This window comes from Rhipicephalus microplus, chromosome 8 (genome assembly GCF_043290135.1).
Source record: "Rhipicephalus microplus isolate Deutch F79 chromosome 8, USDA_Rmic, whole genome shotgun sequence".
Lineage (NCBI taxonomy): Eukaryota > Metazoa > Arthropoda > Arachnida > Ixodida > Ixodidae > Rhipicephalus > Rhipicephalus microplus.
In genome coordinates this window covers 45,739,310-45,762,127 of record NC_134707.1, presented here as the reverse complement: position 1 = coordinate 45,762,127, position 22,818 = coordinate 45,739,310, and the positions used below count along the sequence as shown (strand labels likewise).

Sequence of the window (22,818 nt, the reverse complement as noted above, 5' to 3'; positions counted from 1 at the left end):
TTTGGCTAAGGGAAAGCTTTAATCACAAAAAATTCTATCGAATTCTTGAGTAACTGAGTAAAGCCACTTTATTGGCGAAACCAGCCGATTGTAACAACAGTACTGAAAGTTGGGCGAGCTGGTACTCGTTCATGACCGTGTACGTGTTTGCGCAAAGAAGTCATGAACAGCCGATTGTGGCCTGGGCCATCACCGTGCGAGGAGTGGCGATGCTTTATTTCGTCACTATGAAAAATGCCATGTCACTATGTTTCGTCAATATGGGGAATACACAGAATGCAATTCAGCAAAGCTACCTTACTCTATATACAGTTCATAAGATTGAGTGCGAGAGTTTGCCAGTAACAATATAACAAAAAAAAATTTGGCTCTGTTGACGTAGAACGTGACATACTTTGCGTTCACACCTAAAACAATTCGTGAAATAACACAGGTGTATAGTATGGCCATAGTCAAAAAGAAAACAGTCCATAACATGGCCATCAATCTTGAAACACATCACTCATTTTGCTCGGTTGTTCTCCACGCATCACAAAACTGTCTGCGGAAACCAATGACGTCTGTTATGCTATTTTTATCAAATAATAAAGCAATGGGGTTATTCTTGCTGTACGTTGGCCACAGCCTCTCCGTGGGTGTCTGGGGCACCCTGCGCATGAAAACAAAAACAAAAAAAAAACAAATATGTGACATTTGTAGCTCTGCGTCTTTGATTAGCCAACGCCAGTGCGAAACAGTGTGTCATGTTTTTTTTTTACCTTATTAACCAAACTTTCGTAATGTCTATGTCAAAATGTGCCCTGTGTATACACAAAATGATTTTCAATGCGATTACTTTCCTCGTCATTATTCCGGCGTTTGAAGATAGTTTGCAATTTTTTGTAATGTAAGTCCACTCGTGTAACATTGTCAAGCACGCGAAATTTCTGAAATTTTATGTGATCGTATTGCACAGTATTGCCAGTTTTCTGACGTCTCACGTATTCCTCAAGAAATGTGTACCACATTCTTGCATACGACAAAGCTAAATAACCTTCGCAGAAAACAGCCCATTCGCTGTGCGCATTAGATGTACTATTCAAATGAAAGCAGCGTTCCTCGTTGGAAACTGCACGTAAAGAGCAAAGCAAAATAAAATGTGGAAACAGGCAAGCTTGGCTGACGAAACCAACCTGTGGTAGGGGCAGCAAGCCCGGCTGAAGGAAAACAAAATATATATTAATAAAGCGCGTGGCATTACGGTTATAATTACTGCTATCCCACAGGGCAGACAGTAGTTGCCACTATAGTACTCTTTGTTATGATCAGTGTCAATCTTTTATAAGACTATGTCTCGTTCTGCCTATCAGACCCCGACTATTTGTTTTCTCTCATCATTGAAGCCACTATTTCTTTAATATGCCGCTATCTACGCATTTAGTGACTTAGGTTGTATAGCGTGCCGTACTGGGAATTGAGTGCCTAAATTCGACAAGTTTAATTCGGACACCTCGACTACAGACCAAGGACTGCTTTCGCCTGATTAAAATGCTAATGCACCTAAGTAGTCGACACCTTCTGCAAGTTTTCCGGGTGAATAGTTGAGATTCTGTAACGAATTTCCAAACCAACTTTCAAATTTAGATAAAATGCGCCTGCGGACCCTCTGTCGTGAACATTTTCTGTGGTATGTCTTGGTATTCTAGAAAGCCACTAGAAGAATCACTTTATATATTGCTAAACTTTGTGGTAATATACACATTCTTGCTTCATTTTTTTGGTACTTGTTAAGCCAGGATATCTTTTTTCGTTCTTCCTTTCCGCGGATACAGCTCAATATATTTAGGAGCTTGCTCCTAAATCTGGTGCCTCGTCCGGCGGCCATCGAAGTGTACAGCAGTGTTGCCAGTGCTCTCAGGTCACCGCTCAAGGTCGCCAATCCGGTTGCCTCTGCGGTGATACCAAGAATGCTCACGAGATGGCATGCCGCCACCCAAGGCGTTGATTTTCAATGGCCCATGCACTAGACTCCTCATGATTAAGTCCACTTCGTGCCCCTCGCTTCGTTGGCATGGCAGCACGTGAAAAGATCATACGACGAGTGTTACGCACGGGTACCGATATCCTCCCGAGCCCCCATACGCGCCTGCTCTCAACGCCGTTAAAGAACGCCTTATAGCTCCACGCCTGCCATTTATCAGCGTTAGGAATTCGACTCATGGCAGCGGCCAGTATTGCATGAAGGGGCAGGTGGTTAACGTGCCGATAAACGTGGCCAACATTGTGCAGTGGCGGCCGCGGAACGTGCCCGACAACGGTGCCTTCGACGGACACATCCTGTGCCGGCTCGTCAACAAGCCTTCCCACAGAAATCGTCTCGCCGAAAAATAGCCCTTGCACCTCCGAGCAAGCAACTCTAACATCATTTACTTTGTGAATATGGCGGCGATTTTTCATTTTCTGTTTTATCTGTGATACATATCAGCCGTCTCTTCAGCTTTGAAATACACTCTATTTGAATAGAAGTTATTCTGACACCTTGCTTCATTCCTTGGATTTTGAGACCACCCAGTGCCTCCTGAATTTTTTCTAGAATCTCACAAAAAAGCCGCTTAGTTTAGGGATATTTTAGACGATACTACTTAACATTCTGTAGACAACATAGGGTTTGGATATGTCGGTAATATTTTAACTAGACGGTAATGGGTTCGTGGCACAAGGTGACAGAGGGTCCCCGGCTGAGAGAGACAACCGCTAAATTGATTCTCTCCACGTACACGCCATGACATGTTCCTGTCTGCCACTGTTTCCACCCGAAATGCAGAAAAAGAGGGCCGGTGAACACTGTGGAGTTTCGGGTTGGTTTCTGGTGAAGGCGAATGTCAGCTTATCAGGTACGTTGATCAATAACATTACAGTAAAACGTGTATTTATTGATATTTACACGCCAACACACTAACTGAAACAATAAGAGACCACAACTTTTGTTTTAAGACTTCGGAGTTTTCTCTCCCCCAGACCGTGACTCACTACTACATTATGCCACAAGTCTACCTTTGCCTTGTTGAAATGTCGACGATAACACAGAAACCAGCATTGATCACTATAAGGGATAATCCCATGGTAAACGTGAGTATCTCTCACCCTGTAGATGCAAACGTTGAGAGCATTTTCATCATCGTCTCGGACATGGCAGCGTCCTGGGCGTCATACTTTTCCGGATGAACGAGGGGAGCCCCATAGAGGTAGCTGACGTCCTCTCCATGGGGAGCACCCATCCACGCTGGGAGGGGACTCTTCACCGACCGGTACGAAAAGACGAGAGAGTAAACAGGTTGACCGTGTTCGGAATGACCCTCGGCTGTGTAGTGCATGGGGCAGACGAACGTCCGGTCCGATATGAAATCGATGTAGGCGCGCCTCAGAGCAATCTTGTCTCGCGCATTGGCTGTATACGCTTCGAGGTTGTACGTGGAGTTGCCCTTCAACCAGGTGAACGTGATCTCACGCAGGGATTTGTTCAAGAAGTCTTCGTCCATCACTTCGATCATGTCCCCCCAGAGTTCCTCACGCGGAGGGTACAGCAGTGCCACCGCTCCTTCGTCCGTGGTCACTCCGACTATTAGGTCGGCCTGGTTAAACGAGCCTTCTTTGACTGCCAGAGCTGGTTCCTTCGGCATGAATTGGTTCGGGTATGTAGGAAGAAATGTGAATATCTTGGTGTTGAAGCTTTCGGCTGCCGCCTGCAAAAGCTCGACTGTCGTTTTTGTTCGTAGGCATGCCACCACTGATTCAGTGTTGGAGGTCAAGGTGGTGGTATCATCGGCGCAGCCAACGACCCGAGCGACAATGTTGCCTTTGCTTATGCTGTCACTCACATGCTCCACGAAGTCTGGACTGTTAAGTGTTCCACTCATGAGGCAAGCCCTTTTGAAGAGGCCTGTGCTCATGGGTGAAAGCACGTGAGAATGGGCGCTCATGCCTCCAGCGCTGATTCCGAAGACAGTCACTTGGAAAGGGTCTCCCCCGAAGTGGTGAATGTGTTTCTGTACCCAACTGAGTGCCATGTTCTGGTCCATCAGGCCTACATTTCCAGGTGCCTCTGTCGAGTTTGCGTCAAGGAACCCCAGAATGTCAAGCCTGTAGTTAGGGGCGACGACGACTAATCCAGTCTTGGCGGCCAAGGCGGCGCCGCTGAAAACTTCGGTGTTCGCAGAACCATACGAAAAGCCTCCACCGTGGAATGAGACGAGTACGGGAACGGACAGCTGGCTGCGTTCTGTGGGGGTCCATATGTTCAGGTGTAGGCAGTCTTCTGTCAATTCAACACCGTTTACCAGGATCTCATTGAAGAGCGTCTGCGATCATATATGAAGAAATAAGGACAAGCTGTGGATTGTTTTATTCATCAAGGTGAATAAAGAGCGTCACCTACATAAGCTTAGATGGCTGCGCTGTAATTTACTTTGCTCAAGTGGCCGGAAATAAGTGTTTTTTCGCTGTCCAAGCATTGCTACTCCAGTGCCCGTCATGAATAATATTGCTAAATAAATTCAATATGCCTCAGTGGACGTTGCAAGGACTGGGCTGATGATGCTAGAGTGACTTATCGCGTTTTTTTTTCGCGCCATAAGCTCGTTAGCAATGATGTAATCAGTTCATACGCATTTACATTAGGTAATCATTGTACATGGCTGCACTCATGACACTCTCCAGTGATAATGTGTCACAGAGTGTTGTCCCTATTGAAAATTTCAAGCCAGCATGGCATGAAATGATAAACTGCCCCCGCGGACTTCTGCGGGAGAGGTTTTCCGCTCACGACTAATGATCCTGACACCGACGCTGACACCAGCATTTCTGCTAAACAGGTTTTTTTACCGCTACTGCGCGAAAAACTAGTATAAAACTGTAATCGTCGGAAAATAACGGTTAAACGGTTTGGTGAAAAAAAAAACATTACAGCAAGCTCCTAAACGGGCCATGACATGGCCACCCAGGAAACTGGAGTTTTGAGTGAGCAATATAAGCAGAGGACCTGTTGTGCTTTTACAGGCGCGAAAAATTGGCCGTAAAAATATTTTATTGCGAAATGAGCTTTGCTAGTCAATGGCTATAAACGCCGTCCACCGCCGATGACCGCCATTTCGCCATGGCGTGTGGGACCATGCTTCATAGATTTGAGGCGTCGTGTTCTACCCAAAATGCTGTCTCTACTAACCATTTATCTTCACTGCCGAAATTATTTATCTATTTATTTATTTTTAAAAGAAATGCAAGGCAGACATATAAACACACATTTGGAGATCCCGAAAGAAAACTTTCGGGGGAACTTCCTAACGAAAACATGAACGGGTGTTACAATATTGCTGGCAACCATTGAGTTATGCATTTTATACAATATCAGGTGCGTCAATAGCAAAGTGGAAACTTAATAATAAAAATATCTACCCGATAATCACAATTATAAATTAGGTCAGAAAGGTAAAAAAGTGCAAATATACCTGCCATAATTTGGGACAAAGATAAATGGCTCGTGCAACTAGCACCGCAAAGTCGTATCTAACATAGGCAAAACTGCAACACTCAATAGTTTGCAACAGTACAATGGCAATAGTTCTGTTGGGGAAAAAAGACCTGATTATTTCAGTGCGTGCACCGAAGTGTTAAATAAAAGTTCCATTATTTTCCGTTTCAAATGATAAGAATCAAGATGACTTGACATGCTAATGAAAAATTGACGGTTTATTAAACCTAACGTCTGAAAGATAAGAATGAGGATGACTTGATAACCTGATCATAACTTGATAGTTAATTGAACGTAACGTTTGAATGATAAAACTGAAGATGACTTGATAACTGAGTAATAACTTCGTGGTTCATTGAATCTAACGTTTGGATCATAAGAATAAGGACGACTTTGTAAGCTAATGAAAAATTGAGTGTTTGATAAACCCACCATTTGAAAGATAAGATTGATGGTGTCATAATAACCTAATGATAACTTGATGGTTTATGAATCTAACAATTGAATTAAACCTCTCCTTTGCTAGAAACACAAAACTACACTGGTACGTACCTGGGCACAACCAATCTTCCTGTTCGTGGCGTCTATCACGCCATCCCAACTCTGCAGAGCCTCGGGTGGGCGAAAGCGTCGCTCTCCCAGCGGCGGCTGAGCATACGGAACACCACTGTACACGTCCAATGAACGGCCCAGCACGTCGACACGTTTCCCGCGGACAACGCCCAGGCCCGTGGTGGTCTCCACGTCGACGGCAGCGGCGCGTGAGGCCGTGGCCAACAGGAACACGAGAGCGGCCATTGCCGCCATGATCACGGCGCCAATCGTCGCCTCCGCTGTAAAACAATGTTCAATGCATGACGTTCATGGTCGATCTTCTGGGTACAAAGATATTCATTGTCGCAAGAATGTATGTTTTATGGACCGGATTCATCTGGAAATATTATTAGGGGCTCTTAAAACCGCGTTAGCTACCCTTAATGACCAGTTAGCTACCCTTAATGACCAGCGGTTATCCTGTCTACGCGTTACATGCCCAGCCCATGTCCATTTCCTCTTCTTTATTTCAACTAAGATATCCTTAACCGCCGTTTGTCCCCTAATCCACTCTGCTCTCTTGTCTCTTAAAGTTACACCTACCATTTTTCTTTCCACTGCTCGCTGCGTCGTCCTCAATTTAAGCTAAACCCTCTTTGTAAGTCTCCAGGTTTCTGCTCCGAAGCTAAGTACCGGCAAGACACAGCTGTTATATACCTTCCTCCTGAGGGATAGTGGCAATCTACCTGTCATAATTTGAGAGTGCTTGCCGAATGTGCTCCACCCCAGTGCTGTTATTGGTGAATGTCAAATTACAAGAGGCCAGTGTACTTAAACTGAACTGCGTAATTATGAACCCCAAAATGCAAGCAGGAGTTCACTACAGCATCACTCAAAAGCATACTGTGGTATTAGAAGGTAAATGTCCCTAAAAGTTGAAAAAAGTAATAAAAAGATGTCGCGTATACCTTTTGTTTTCAAGAACGTCATTTCTGTTGATCTTTCTAATTGAATAGACTGCCTTTCGCAGTGCCTAGAACACTGCAGAATCAGTGTTTGCTTTAATCCCACTAACTATGTTGGCAACTATGGTATTGGTAGCTCTCTACGCCTTTTCATGATGATGAAATCGGCCACGCTGTTCTATTGTGGTTGTGGGGCTCGACTGCTGACCTGATGGTCACGAATTTAAACCCCGATCGAGGTGGCCACATTTTTAAACGTAAATGATTGATGCAGAGTATTTAGACTTCGGCTGTAGTACAAAAATCCGGGTGGGCGAGAATTTATGAGCTCTAGACTGCGGCATCCGGCGTAATCCTATCCAGGTTTTGTGACGTTAGACTGTATCAATTAATACTGCGATCAGTGTCATGATGATCACCCTCTTAAGTCCATAATGCTGCAGTAACCAGCAGGCCAACGGTATTTCTTCCAACAAGCAATGCTGCGACCACGAACATCTTTTGTCCAATGGTAAAGACCGCCCCACCACGGTGGTCTAGTGGCTAAGGTACTCGGCTGCTGACCCGCAGGTCGCGGGTTCAAATCCCGGCTGTGGCGGCTGCATTTCCGATGGAGGCAGAAATGTTGTAGGCCCGTGTACTCAGATTTGGGTGCACGTTAAAGAACCCCCGGTGGTCAAAAATTTCCGGAGCCCTCCACTACGGCGTCTCTCATAATCAAATAGTGGTTTTGGGACGTTAAACCCCACAAATCAATCAATCAATTAATCAACCAATGGTAAAGACCGTTTTCCCGGTAGCGTGACTTAGTGTTTATAAAACAGCTGCGCTTTCATGTATTCTTCGCAACCACGACTCTTCCTTTCTGCCAGGACGATGCATTTGCATGCGAACGCACGTGCCAGAAGTGGGACAAAAACAAGGTTGTGTTGCAACGCGGTAACTATACTGTTTCGTTTATTTTCTATTGTGCTTATTCAGTTTGGTGTGAGCACGCTTTGTAATTACGTTCGTCTTCACCAGTGCTACTGTGAGAATGCACCTTTCTTCTTTTAGCTATTGGGGCAAGGCTGCAGTCAGACGTGAGCTGTTTGCGCGCCAGAACATTTGCAGCCGGGCTAGTTCAAGATATCAAGCTAGTAGCTTTTGGGCTGCTACAGTCAAGACACAGTCAAGACACAGTCAAAACAGATAAGAGAGAGCCATGACAAGACACATGCCAGCACTATCTTCTTTGTCTCCTCTGCGACTTGTTACGTTCATGTTTCATGCATGTGGTCCACTTTCACGAGAAGTCAAGCACAACATGACGACAATAACCTAACCAATGGGTTGCGCCCAAGTTCGTGCATGACCGCTCACCAAGTGGAGCTCTACTAAAAATGTGGAAGTGTACTACCGGGGCGTAGCTTTGTGTATTTTTGCGTGAATTATCATGGTGATAAATTTGTTTAAAGCTACAGGTCTTGCCAAGGTGATGTGCAAGATCTGTTCTCACAATATTAACAATGTTGTGGATGCTTATTTTCTAACTCAAAATACCCTACAAGTCCCCTGTAACGCACTGAATAAGGGTAATAATTGAAAGAAGAATGTTGTCTCAAACGAATAAACAGGTAATGAAAGAAATGTTTCGATTAGTACAGTAGGACATCACAATACACTAAATCAAGCAACTTAATACAAGCATCACTAAAAAGTTCGCTTATAGAGATAGATATATTGTAATCTGGAAGACTGTTACAGTGTGCAACAGGTCGAAGCCGGGATATTTATAGAGATGCCGACATTTGACCGTGTAAATGCGCGTGGTGTGAATGCCTCAAGTTATATGGTAAATGAGGATAAATTTGGTTGATGGTGAGGTTTATTGATATCTATCACTGATAAAATAACAATAAAATAATCAGGCAAATATTCATGAATCATTAAACTGAAATATCCTCATCTGTTCGAGTTACAACATTATGGTCGTTCTTGCGTAAGAATAATTTAAGTGCTCTGTTCTGAACATCTTCCACAGATATTGCAGTCTACATATGCTGACCTGTGGTTGAAGCCACTTTCCGCACGCTGGAATGTGCGTTATGCAAGATTTTACGCAGATATCGGAGAAACATAGCGGCACAGGTAGAGACAGTTGCTTCATGCATAGCTCAAGAAAGATCGGCACATCACGCAGATGCCGATATAGATTAATCGATTGTTGTTGTAACGATCAAATAGCGAAACACTTAGTGCTTGAATATTGAATCATTTAGGGAGCTTCAAAGCATGTGCACTGCTTGAATTTTCAATTGTCATAAAAAAGTGGGCCCAGCGCGCATTGCTCGACACGTCTACTTTGATTTCATTCTGCTGTATCTGCAGTTTGATTGGCCCAAATTGAAAATGACTCGTAAACAAATAATAAAGTGGCCGACAGAAAGCTTCTAATAATCATTATTTCAAAGACGGCATAGGATGAAAGCTCAATATGTTTTGAAGCGCTTTCTTAAAGGGCGATGCTACGTATGTTGCCTAAGAGTGGGCCATATATCGTGCAAGTGGTTACATTATCACAGCAAACTTCTTCGGGAACACGGTCAATCTCCGCGCCCTATAATGAGGGCTCATCCAGCTACGCTTTTTGCAGAAATGGGCACTTTTTTTCTGGTTGCATGTCAATAAAATTTAGGTATTCCTAATCTTTTAATACCGCTTTAAAATGACATATTTATTGTTCAATTTGTCACCGCGGATGTTGGCCACGTGACTAGGCGAACACGTACAGGATCTGATAAAGTCTCATACGGTAAATGTCCAACCCTTATTACAAAGTACACATAAGGGTCGATCCCTTGCGCCAGTTCGGTCAATGAAACTTATTTAGCAATGCCTACATGAACGGATGACACCCTAATGTTCCCGGTACTACTGCATACGCTGTGTACCTTCCAACTCTTTATTGTGAATTGGCTGAGTGGCCATAAGGAGTGCATAAAAAAGCGCATGCAGCTAAGAGGAGCAGGCACTGCGCATTCATTTTCATGGCCTATAGTGACATTTAATGACTTAAGGATGAAGGCGTGTCGTTACCAAAGCGCTTGCGCCCAACGAGAACAATTGCACAATGTGAAAATCCATGTGAAATACCTTCAAACTTTGTTGTAGAGTTGCGGTCTTCTTTGAATAGTCGTGCGCAAGATGTGCTGCTCGTACCAAAAGCGTTGTCAAAAGTGCGTTTAGTGTCAGACAAATATGACTACCTGCGCCGAAGGCACACTTTCAGCCAGTGCTCGAATATGTAGCTTCTTAAGTAGTTTTCGACAATGGCCAACCCATAGCTTGTAGGGAGCAGGGAGCCTACTAGGAGTGTTTAGTCTAGGCTGCTTATGTCGATAAGGGTCAAGTGATACCGAGCACACCACGACCACTTTACTCCGGAGTGCTGGAACCTTGCCGACACCTCTTATAATCCCCCTCCCCCATAAACAATCGCATTATGCTCCATGATAAAGCATAGGTTTATTCGGGCAACGTGGTGACCTTGCTACACCAACACACACACACACGCTTAGATGAAGAGGTGTAAACATAGGAAGCAATATTGCAAGTGAATGTAGAGCGTAAGCATAGTACCTGTGTAAACATTGAGCGAGAATGTTAAGGCGCCTCTAAAGAGTGAAAACTAGCTGGTGTATATGCGCAAAAGTTTAGAGAGATGTATGAGCTCGCCCTTAGGTCCTGTATATAAACCACGCCATGTTAATTGTTAAACTTCATAAATCGAAAGTTCAATTTGGAGGAGGAGTAGGTAAGTTTATTTACAGAAAGGCAGAGAGGTCGGCCTGAGCGAAAGCTTGCTCTAGCCCGAGTTCGTGTTGTGCACTACAAAAAAGAAGTGAACGCTGCTTACTGAAAACGCCTGATAATACCTGGTGGTATTGGCAAATTAAGGTGAATAATCATTTCAGAGCCTACGCCCTCGCTGAGACATTGATAGACACGAACAAAAGCATAACATTGCACACGTTCGTCTACGTCTTAAGTGTAACAATTTGATTTATTCCGGTAGCTCGCACGTAAAAAAACTGCAAGTGGCATCTTATCGTAAACGTAGAATATGAGATAAAGATGCACGCAATCCAAAAGAAAGGCTTGAAGGACGAGGCTACAATCTTGTGTGGAAAAAATATGGCGGCAAGCGTGTACCATTACTGTCGGCAGTGATAAAGTCACTACAGCTACATACTACAGCTAAGGAGCGTCTGTTTGCTATGCTCGTAAATGTCTTTGTATAACTTATTTATATTGTGAGTAAATGTTATCAGTGGTGTGTGTTTGTTCGCAACACGTGAAAAAAAAAGAACACCTGATATTACAGTGTTAATTTACGGGTCAACCTCGTCTGCCTTAGATATAAAACGATCGTCATCATGCAGTGGCGTGAACCATTTTCGTCCTATTTACGATGCCTTCCTCTTGTTTCTCTGGTGCTTTGCTATCAGAAGATGGGTGCCGATTTAATAAGCGATTGATGCAATATCTTGGTGGTTCAGAGAACACATACAAAAAGAGCAAAAGAAAGAGATAATGAAAGAGAAGAAACAGGGTAAAATAGAAAAGATATGAAAGAGAAAAGGTTCAAAGAAAAAATTTTCTTCGCCCAGGCCATATTCCACCTAGCATACCCACGATCCGAATACGAGCGTAATATCCACCCAGCTATTCAAACATTTTTTCTTTGTTAAAGAAAAAAGAACAGTTGCACCTAAATGGACACTACACAAATTAGTATTCACGCACAAATCAAATATTAAAAACCGGAATCAAACTCAAATAAACAGCAGACACAAGTCTAACACTTCACTATATCATTCAAAAGACCCTCAAATTTGGAGTACTTGCTCCTTGAAGACCTTTTTCGTGGATCGTAAAAGTTCCGCATGTTGGTCAATCAGTGTTGCTTTTGAAGACAATTCAAACCATTGAAAAACGCTAGGTCAAATGATAAGGTTGCACTCCTTGTAACAGAAAGGTGCCTAATGTTTTCATGACTGTTCTCAAAGTCTTTACTCCAGTGTTTAATGCAGAACATCTCAAAATAACACTGCATCTCGAGAGTCGATAAAAGAGTGGTCAATCATATTAGGCTTTCTGCACAATCTACAAATTTCGTCTTAAGTGCATTACCATAGCTTTCCCGACAGGGCATACTTATGCATCTTATAAAAGAAACTCTTTATACCAGGAGACGCACAGATTTCTTATCTGATTTCCAAATGTAGCTCATTAAAGTGCATTTGCAAAGCAGACATCAATAACATTATTCACCGACTCCAGTGAACTTGCGATAAATGAATAGTTTACTGAAAATGAAGTTTGCAGAAATGGTACGGCATCAACAATTTTTTTTTAAACACATTAAGTGAATACTTTTCCCACAGCTATTAAACAATAAGGAATGACAAATTTAAAAAAAAATAAACGGTGTTTAGTCCCCCCTCGCAGAAACGGACGTGTCAAATTAGGAAACAAATAAAAGTAGCGACTAATTGCCGTATAAACGAATGTCCAATACCGCTACCACCCCTAGCGTAAGAAAAGAAGCTATCTCGTACCATTGCTTCCCAAGTGAATAACCGGACAAAACGCGCGATGATGCTGTGATATAATTGAATAATTTTGCTGGCACAATGAAGGGCTTGAAGCACGTAAGTAAGTGGCAGCTAAAAAACATTGCACACTTTCGCTCTCGTAAAGATGGACAGTTCTCCTCTACCGCATGCATCAGTTGCATGGCGAAGTGTTTTGACACCTTCAGACCAATGTGAGCTACTGCTATAAGAATGATCAAGGGGAAAACCAAGATCACGTAAAGCACCCAAGTCCCAACAAATACCGAAATACTGCATTGCAGTGACTGCGCATTGACCAAACCAAAATCGTCGGGTCTTATGAAAAAAAAAAAACGGATGCACTAGCAACATGACATAATGGTTTCGTTGAACACACTACTTCATGTACAGTTCTCTTGTATGGATATATAAATGCAACGTCATCGGCATGAGCAAGCACTCTTACAGATGGTGTGCCATAACTGAAACATATGTTCGTATCCTGAGTAGTGACACTGAGAAAAAAGGTTAGAGCAAAAAGTAGTGATGAAAAGAGATAGCTTTTCACTGCTTTGTGAGATAGCTCACAAAGGAGTAAATATAAAAAAAGAGCTCAGAAAGACTAATTTACGATCAGCGCAGTGTTTCACTATTGTGGCTAATCCTGATTTTCTCGAGCAGAACTTTTTCGATACTAGTATGGGCGAGACAATCACAGTGGGCACTGTGGCTAAGAATGATGGCTCAGAATCAAAGAGCCATGACGGTGCTTCGAACAGTTGCTCATAAAAATTCAATACAGGCTTCACAGCGGGAAGGAATGACCATACCATGTAATATACTGTGGCAGAAGAGTAAAATATCAACCTGGCGTCACAGAATGTGAATTGTATGTCAAGTGGTGGTTTAATGCCACCAACCAATTGCAACATTTAAAATTCTTCATTGTCATCAGCCGCAGCATCAACAACCACAGATAAGGCCTTACAGGTGTGTAGCAGCTTCCAAACAAGATAAAGAATGACATATTACATTCATCCTTACTTCAGAAAAAAGCTTATGATTAATAGCGTAGTGGGTACCTGGCTACTGTGCTTGTAATATTTGTACATGAAGCTCACGAAGCTCCAATGATCCGTTTCCAGAGTACCTCCACAAAGTCCTTTTCTCGCTTACTTCATCTCTCACGTATGGCAACCTAAAAAATAAAAGCATGGTAACATAGTAAAATACTGACTGTAGGTAACACAGTGACAACTACTTGACTAATGGGTGATTGAAAGCTTCCAACTAATCAAAATCACCTCGGTAATAAGTAATCTTCATAAGTCATCGGAGCAACGTAGGGTATATAACAAATTGTAGATGAGTTGCGACCAGTTCCCTGCGTTCTTCCCAGAAGGACGAATACGTAGTATATGCTTCTGAAATTTACGAAAATTTTGAGTTTCCGCATAGTGGGAACATTGAAAGTGTACTTTTATTTGAAGTTCCGAGATAGTTTACGACCGGCTCTAGAAACAGTTATCTTGAAGCTTTCGCTGTCTCTGTACGGTGCTTTCGGTGCAAACAAGGCGTTGTTTACCCCGGTTGATGCACAGGCACGCGAAATGAACAACAAGAGAGACAGATAATTAATTTACAGAAAGTTATAAAGGTCAGCCTGAGCTACAGTTTCAATTGTACACAAAGGAACAGTGTATATGTATGCATGCTGAGTATCGCTTTGCAGGCAAATATTTTGAGTGTGAAAGAATCCTGTGTGTAACGAAAAGTATTTTTATCGGTTCTCTTTCGGACTCGGAGCGAAACACAACACCTATGCACTGATGCAGGGCTCGTAATACATGTTAGTTGGAGCTACTGTTTCATAACTTCTCCACTACAATAAAGTGGGCATGGTGGCGAGATCATAACCAGCCAAAACACTCCACTATCTGCGCGCTGTATTGATGTTGAGGCAACCAAGAGTATTTGGCTTGCTCTCGAGAAATATAAAGCTACTTTAAACAGCCTTTACTATTATGCCTATTCTGTAGTGTTCTAATACGTCTATTCTTACACCACTGTGAACTGGCTTGCCAATAAATGGGGCCTGCAGTTCCAACTCTTCTTCATCGCGTACAAAAATGAAAATGAGTTTCCGAGTACGTGTCGATCCCAAGACATTCCCTGGCTGCCTACACCTCTCCACCTAACTGAACGTATATGAATCCAAAGCGCAGTATTCTGTCACTAGACTGATGACACCACTATTCTTCAGGTGAGCGGAGATTAGTGACATAAGTTTAAGGGCGCTGCATTGCAATAGACAGTGTCGGAATTGCCATTAAATGTTTGGCTAGTTGCTGCGAAATGGTCGGCTTGCCCATTGAGCAGCACGACGGGACAAAAAGACAGGAGTGATCAGCGTGGATTCACCACTGATTTTAAGAAAATATATCGGATGCTAGCCTTGATTTGCTTGCAATGTTGCTCCGTCTACCGGGCTGCTGCGCCGTTTCTTAGAAGGTGCCGCTACAATTTCTGAGGTCACGACAGCTTTATTCTGGACGACCCGATAAAATGAAACGGCATGAAGCGTTTGATCCGCACCGCCCACAAAGGCCGTGCCGGCCTTGCAATATCGAGTGTTTGTGGCTATTGATAATATATCAAGAGCCTTTTCTGTGCGGTGCACAGACCGTACTTCGGCAAAGCGTGTTGTGGTAAACGAAGTACTTGGGCAGGTACCACCACTCGGAGACAAATTGCGAGGCTCCGAAACACTCACAAGTCGCAAAGATTTTGATTGAAAAGGCACCTCGAAATATTAGCCACTTTTTTGCAATTTGTTTAGGGTACATAAACTCCAGGCGATGGTCACGGCTAGTTTTAGAGGTTGCCTACCAAAAGCTGTTAGGCAGACTTCCATAATTAGGCAACGTTTATTTTTTTGCATATCGAGTGATGAAGAAGGTGGAATTAAGGAAAGTGGAATCACGCACAAAAGTCTCATGGTGTGTTTTACAAATTCGCCCACAACTATTTGAAGATGAAACAATCAACTTCATTTCCTCTATGCTTTCGCCTGAATAAAAAAATGCTATGCTTGCGCCGAACCATACCAGGCTTGAAGCTGCAAAACTGGACGATTCTCAACACTACTTATGATGCTCCTAAGCTTAAAAGCACTGACTACTTGGCGTGTTGGTACGGATTAATAAGTATGAAACGGCTCCACGAAGCAACGTGAAAACACAGGGGCAACACACAAAACACACAAAACTTTCAACTGCACTTTTATTGGCATGCACAGAAAATGAATATAAGCGCAGACGTGGACCTCAATTCAGTGAAACAAACATTGTTTCGAGGCACAATAGCCACAAAACTTGAGAGATAATCGAGGTTTGACAAATACATAATCAAAATGAGTCATGCAAAAGTTTGATACCTGTAGCCCTGTAGCGTATAGAAATGTATCTATTACTTGAATTGGTAGAGGTAGTTTTGGTATTTTGATAATTTTTCTATATTTTTCTTGGTTGCTGGTATCTGCTTAAATAGTGCTTAATGGGGCCTTAAAACGTAATTCTATTTACTGCAAATGAAATCAAATAATCAGTTATAACAAAGAAGGCATTGAAATAAAGAAGTATTGTGAATGTACAAGCGAATTTCTCCCAATTACAAAGTTTTTAAAGTATTTTATTGACAATGCATGATGGCTAAATAATGAGAACCTATAAAAACACTATCCATACCAGCCTAAGGTAAACAGGACGTAAAGTATTAATCCTCTTCAGGCGCTTCTTCCTGAAAAAGTAGCAAAAGTGTTCCAATCAGCACTGTTAATCTCGCAGATATACGTTAGGAAAACGTGACCGCTTTGTAGGCCACAACAGTGGAGTTAAGAAAAAATTGCCGTTATTTTCCTACATGAGCAAATCTGTCCGAAACGCTATGGTAATAATAATATTATGTGACTTGTTATGCCAAAAACCAGGATGTGTTGATGAGGGCTCCGTAAATTTTGATCATCCGGTGTTCTTCAACGTTCCTGCCGACATCCCAAAGTTCATGGGCCTCTACTGTTTCATATCCTTCAAAATGCAACCACCACGGCAAGCGTCAAACTCACAGCCTCGCGTACAGCCACCAAGTACTACGACTACTGATCTTCAAAAGGACAGCTAAGAGCAAAGCCACTTTTCGCTTATTAGTAACGTAAAATTTCGCAATCCCCAAAACCCCACTCTCACCGCGCCGACGATAGTTATAGCGCGAGAACAGAACGACGACAAAGAGACAAGAAGGACACGTTTTGTTCTCGCGCTATAACTATCGTCATGTCATACCAACTAACCAAAACTGCCACATTTCTAAGTTATCACACCACCACGCAAACGCGTGAAAATTAAATGCGGGTGGCAACGCCATTTTGAGATTACCGCACTAAAAACCAAGACATATGAAATTTATAAAGCGTTTACTGCGTTCTACGTAGCTAACAATAAAAATGAAACACATTGTTATCTATGGCTGTCGTAGACTTAGCATACAAAGTTTTATAAAATTTCATCGAGCCAATGCCACAAAAATATTGAAAATACATTTTGTAAATGCTGGTGTTACGCGCTTAGACTATAGCGCGAACCTTAAATGGGAAACATCGACCTTGAATTTTACGTTAACAATGAATTTATGATAGTGAAACATACAACAGTCGAGTTCTCAGAGTGCAGGTTGTGAATCTTCATTAGAGCAATTTTTTCTTTAGTGTCCCTTTAAGATAAACAGTGAGAAAAAGCGTGATCACAACAAAACACACACCCAGGGCAAGTGCTGACTTCCAACATAAAGTTGCAAGTCAGTGCTTGTCCTTCGTGTTTGCTGTAGTGAGAGATAACCGCATTTGCTCTTTAGCTTAAACATGATTAACGAAGTAGCCAAGCCCACGAATGTGCGTGGGAATAAGCCCAGTCGCGCAGTTGTAGTCCGGCGTGAGGGGCTCTGAGCTTTTTCTTTGTCAAGGTTGCGGCACGCCGTTCCAGTCAACAATCAAGAGAGTCATCTCTTGGGAGAGGACTTCGCGTCTATGAGCTTCGCTTGATTTTGAACGCTTGACCATTCTTTACCTTTACAGTGAACTGGGAAGTTGATACTGGCTCACCATGTTACAGCCTGTTCGATCGAGCCACTGATTTCTGCAGACACAAGAATACCCTATGTAGAAAACTATGAAAGTTTTCCACATAAAAAAGATCGAGAGCAAGTGCAAAAGCCGTCTGTCTACTTTTCTCTATAACATATATATCTGTTATACAGAAAGACACTTCTAGGCTTCGGGTGAGCAGAAATTAGGTCTTAACGTGTGCTCATTTTTGCGTAAATAGTTTTGGAAGTACGTATTCTGCGGTTACTCCACGCAGGCTTGCAAGGTTGTCCTTCCATATCTGTGAACGCACTTCTTGAATAAACAATTGCAGTTAATATCAGCACTGCGTGCACCTTCGTCAGTGGTGTAAGATAATGAACCATTCTTTCTTTTTATATAAATTGTTCTGTCTTCTTAGCGGGACCGCGCGAAATTGTGCCGAGTACATAATCCTTGAACGTGTTCATTAAAGGAGTTGTAAGCACGGGAATCGCGTGGGCACGTAGCGGATTCTTGCGGTAGCCGTGGTAACTATGCGACTCGCCATGGTCGACTTAGTCAATGCCCGTAGACATGTAGACGTTGCGTTTGTGGTGCGCTAATTTAGGTTGATGGCATGGTTTCTCGAGAGTTGAGCAAGCAATTTCTGGCTCTTGAAAAACAGGTAAATTTGATGCCACGTGCTGCAAACCTAATGTTCGGCTAGCATGACTACCAATCGGTAGTATTTTCTGGCCGAGCTAAAAGAAGTATTGCAGGGCTCCTTAAAGAGGCCCTGAAAGAGTTTTTGGAGTAACCATGGAATGTATTAACTAAGAGAGCTTAATGATTCATGAATTACACGCTGCGAATCTTTTAGGGGTCCGTCCACTACGAGCGAAGTTACAAAGATTTCTCGCACGCTGCAATTGCATTCTCTGTTCTCTCGTCCCGACGAAAGTGCTGGAAGCTAAGCAGGGTGGGGCGGGGGGGATGGCATGGGCAAAAAAAAAAAAAAAACTACATCAGACGCGGCTCGTGGACTTCAGTCATCTCTCTTTTTTTTCCTAAATATGTGCCTTTTTTGGTGTGATTGCGTGGACCTTCCGAGGCGATACCTGTACTGACCGAGCGCGCCACGTTCAAATCAGCCAATCGCTGATAGAAGGCCTTTTACGAATGATTTTTGAGCTTCCTCCGTAATTTGACGAGAGTCGAGCAAGCAATTTTGAGCTGACTTTGATATTTTTTTGTGAATTGCACACCACGTGCTGCGCTATAATATTTGGCCCGCGTGTTCTCTGGAAGCTCTAGTACCGATCAGCAGTGTTTTCTGACCACGCTCAAATAGTGTTGCAGGGCCCCTTTAAAGCAACACTGTTTCTTTCATGCTTTCATGTACGTTTAAGGGGTTGCAAGCTAGCATTTTGATTACCTCAAACTCACCTGCTCTTCGGGCTTCTTATTGGAGGCACGACTTTCGGCGTCACTGATATCATGTACTCCGAACCATTGGGCGGCATGCTCCTTCGGTGGCAGGTTGGCCTTTGTCCCCGGTTCCGCAACACTAGACGTCACTTTTCGCTGATGTCCACGTGCGATTTGTTTCTCGGAAGCGCGGCGCATCATGGCGATCCCGATCACAATCGCAGCGAAGACCGCGATAGCGGTGACGCCCAGCATGTACAGAGGACGGTGATCACTGTGGTGTTCGTGCGCTGAAGGAACGGGATTCGGCCGGTCGACGGCCTCCGTGGTCACTGCCATCGCTGGCCACTCGCGCTTCTTGATGCGTGCTGATTTATCTGGAAAAAGTTGGCCCAAAAGCTCAGCCGCATCCCTTGCGGGCGTCATCTCAAGCGATGAGGTAGTTGTAGCATTTGTTGCCGTAGAAGTAGTGATTTCAGAATTGCTTCCGCTCGTCGACATCTTGATCCTTCTTCTTCTTTGTCCTCACTCAAGGAAGTGTTAATTGACCAACGCTTTACACCTTCATGATGATGACTGAGGCCTTGTGAGTATTGTGATGGTCATGGTACTCTAAAGGTGTATTTCTACTGCGTGTGGTGGTGTAACAAAGTGAGAACACTTGGTTTTAAGTGCCGCATTAGAGCACTACTCTACGACATTGGGCCAAAGCGGAATTCGTCAGCCCTACGACTGCCAAAACTCCTATAGCTTACGTAGCACAGAGACTGGGCAAGCGCCTCTGATAACCACGGGTACACCAAAATTGAAGAAAGCACACAGGAGGGAAACACCTATAGGAGATTTCTGAACAGGCGTCACTGCTAATTCTGAAATACATTATTGTACTTTCTGGGTTAGGCAAGTGACCAACACTGTGGTGACTCATTTCAGGTTTTCTGGTTAGCCATCAATACTATACACTTGTCTGGTTAACAATTAATTTGTTGCTATACACCACACTAGCTGTTCCCTGTTTTCAGAATGACAAAAAACTCTTCAGGACACATACGTCCCAAGGTTAAAATATCCATATGATAACGTTGTTTATTCAAAGACTTCCCCTCTGTTTTTTATTAGACAAGCTTTTGTTTCTTTTTGCACTTGTTGGTGTGATATCTTTGGTTTTCAAAGAGTACATGGCATATTTTCTTAATGCACAAATGAAAAAAAAGGTTCGTGATGTCTTGCCATCAATATTGTCATTATTTCTGGAAAAGAGCTTCCCCATTAAAATTCGTGGTGCATATTCATCTTGGCACTATCTCGTCTGTCTGAAAAAAGATCCTTGTCTGAGAGCTCAGTTTCGTGAAATAAGTTCAAATCAGGACACGCCCCACTAACCCTTTTACTACTTATAAATATCGTTTTCAAGAAGGGCGCCATCAAAGGCGAGCATATAATGTTCCCTGTAAACCAGGAGAATACTGAACATGACTTAGTCATGCGTAATTAGGCTGAATAACAGAACCAGAGGATGGACGAAATTCAACAGATAACGCCACTAGCGAATAACCTATAGTCACTGTCTAGTAAATTTTCCTTTGCAATAACAGGGATGACCATCTGCTCAGGAAATAAGAAAATACTATTAACCAAAACTTACTTGTGGCCACAGGGCTTCCACATTTCAGAACAGCCGTAAGAACTGCCGTAGGCTTACTATAATGCCTTCAGCAAGCTTTTCACACAATTTTGAGTTTTTTCCGGGATTACATCAGGCTTCCACCTTCACTGTATTTGTTTTTATTCACTACGGAGTGAGCAAAAGTAGGTCAGGGGGGGGGGAGATTGAATATAGAAATAATGTAAGTCCATCTCCCGAAGGTGCTGAGTGGTTCGGCGTTCATACCAGGTGTTACAACCGTCATCATTATTGAAGTTTTTCGGCCTTTGTGAAAGGGACGAAAATATTTCGACGCATTCCAAGCAAGGGTGTGCCGTCAAGACGGGTTGATTTCCTTTCGACAGAACCTGAACGATGGGTTCGGGACTGGTTCGCGCAAAAAAAAAAAAACGCACGAGCCAAGAGAGGCCATTGTGAGCTCCACTCAAGAAAGGCCATTGTGTTTGCTGCGAGCAAGGCTTTGGAGGCAGACAAGGAGGCAGCTGGGCCATTTTCAAAGTCACCCAGGATCTGGAAATCTCGAAACCAGCATGGAATTTGCAGTTCAAGCTGAAAGCTAAGGCCAAACTGCTTGTAGCTGCATCTTGCGAGGACAAGCGGACCCTTGGATATTCGCAGCTAATCCCCTGCTTCTAGGAAACAACCAGAAATGGAATGTGGGGGCGAAGAAATGGATAATGCACTCTCTGCTGGAGCCCTTGCCGGAGCCCGCCCCGGCGACGAGGGATTAGTTCACTACTCCTTATTCCTCCCCCTTTCTCCATAGGATCGGCTGTATGGGGTGGCATAATTTGACGGTATGCTGGCACGCCACTGCATTGTCCTACCCAAACACAGTCAGGCAAGTTTGACACGTGTACTGGGAGCCGGGTTTTCGAACCTCACCCAGCTGCCAGAAGAGTCTCAGAAACCAAGGTCAGCTAAGATCAACGGACGTGCGCGAAACTTGGTGACGTGTGCGAGAACGTCGGTGCAGTGCGTTTGTGACCATACTTGGGCATCGTGTAGACTGTGCCCTCTCCTCATGCATTGTGTGGTGTCTTTCCTCTCCTTCGTGGGTGGAGCACCTAGACCATGGAGCGCCCTATTGGCGGAAGCCGCGGACAATGTGCCCAGGGTTGCAAACGAGGCGCTATATAAGCCGAAGACTTTCGTGTATTACAAGTTCTACAGTTCAACAGCTCCCATGTACAGTTTTTGACTTCTCGTTCTCCTTCTCAGTTACTAACCATGTAAATAAATTGTTGTCGTTTCTATGAGCGCCTCATCTGACTTGTTCGACGATGGGTCCTAGGACGGGGGCCCGCTACCAAACTGAGACCCGCGGGACCCGGAGTCGCAACACAGGGCAGCTCATAACTAAAGGCACAGAAGGCATGGTCATTAAAAGTTTTTTTCTTCACTCCTCTCCACGTTTCCTGCATAAGGATTCTTAAGTAGAATGTTCTTCCGATTTATGAAGGTACCTGCAAAACCATAAACCTAAATACATTTTCCGCTCTGTATGAAAATTGCTCACCACGTAACAGCTTCATAGGATAACTCTTGAAAGCGTTTACAAGAACGCGAATTTCACGGATAATCATGGGGTGATTGCGGCCTGGTCACAGTGTGTAAGCTGGAACTAGATTGCTTGTATTTTATCGCCATGAATACTTTCACATTATATATGTGGAAGATAAGAGAGGCAATGTGCTTCCGCCTGAAGCAGTGGACGGCGTTTTCTACGCGTTAGAGGAACACAGATTCCAGAACGTCACATAAAATAAATCTACTAGTGAAAGCCCGAGCCTTTCAATTGTGTGGCACTGTAGCGCTCCATAACATTGTAAAATTAAAACCCGTAACTGCATCCCTATATTTTGGTATACGTTAATTTTAATGTCAATATTCTTGTTTTATGACACTATTCATCATACCAAGCTTCATAGACTATGTGTAAAACGAAGTAGTTCAGTAGAACTGCATAACGGTACATTTGTACACAACCTACAGTTTGA

General features: G+C 43.4%; 1 protein-coding gene across 2 annotated transcripts; it reads right to left on the bottom strand.

Annotated features, from left to right (window-relative positions):
• Positions 1–174: 174 nt before the first annotated feature.
• On the bottom strand, positions 175–13,779 carry LOC119165374 (acetylcholinesterase). Of its 2 annotated transcripts, none has more exons than XM_075871683.1 (4): positions 13,688–13,779; positions 6,059–6,339; positions 3,124–4,337; positions 175–649 (listed from the first exon to the last, which is right to left on the bottom strand). In XM_075871683.1, exons 2-4 carry the CDS (start codon positions 6,311–6,313, stop codon positions 499–501), a joined length of 1,620 nt encoding a protein of 539 aa, XP_075727798.1. In that variant the 5' UTR covers positions 6,314–6,339; positions 13,688–13,779; the 3' UTR covers positions 175–498. The 2 variants fall into 2 exon arrangements, with proteins under 2 accessions (XP_075727798.1, XP_075727797.1); XM_075871682.1 differs by lacking the exon at positions 13,688–13,779 and adding an exon at positions 10,141–10,368.
• Positions 13,780–22,818: the final 9,039 nt, after the last annotated feature.

Excerpts from the sequence above, each read along its gene's own strand:
- LOC119165374 (XM_075871683.1), bottom strand. The coding sequence starts at position 6,313 with ATGGCGGCAATGGCCGCTCTCGTGTTCCTGTTGGCCACGGCCTCACGC. Across the intron at positions 4,338-6,058 it reads GGAAGATTGGTTGTGCCCAG|ACGCTCTTCAATGAGATCCT; the intron begins GTACGTACCAGT and ends ATATGATCGCAG. Across the intron at positions 650-3,123 it reads TCAACGTTTGCATCTACAGG|GGTGCCCCAGACACCCACGG; the intron begins GTGAGAGATACT and ends TTTCATGCGCAG.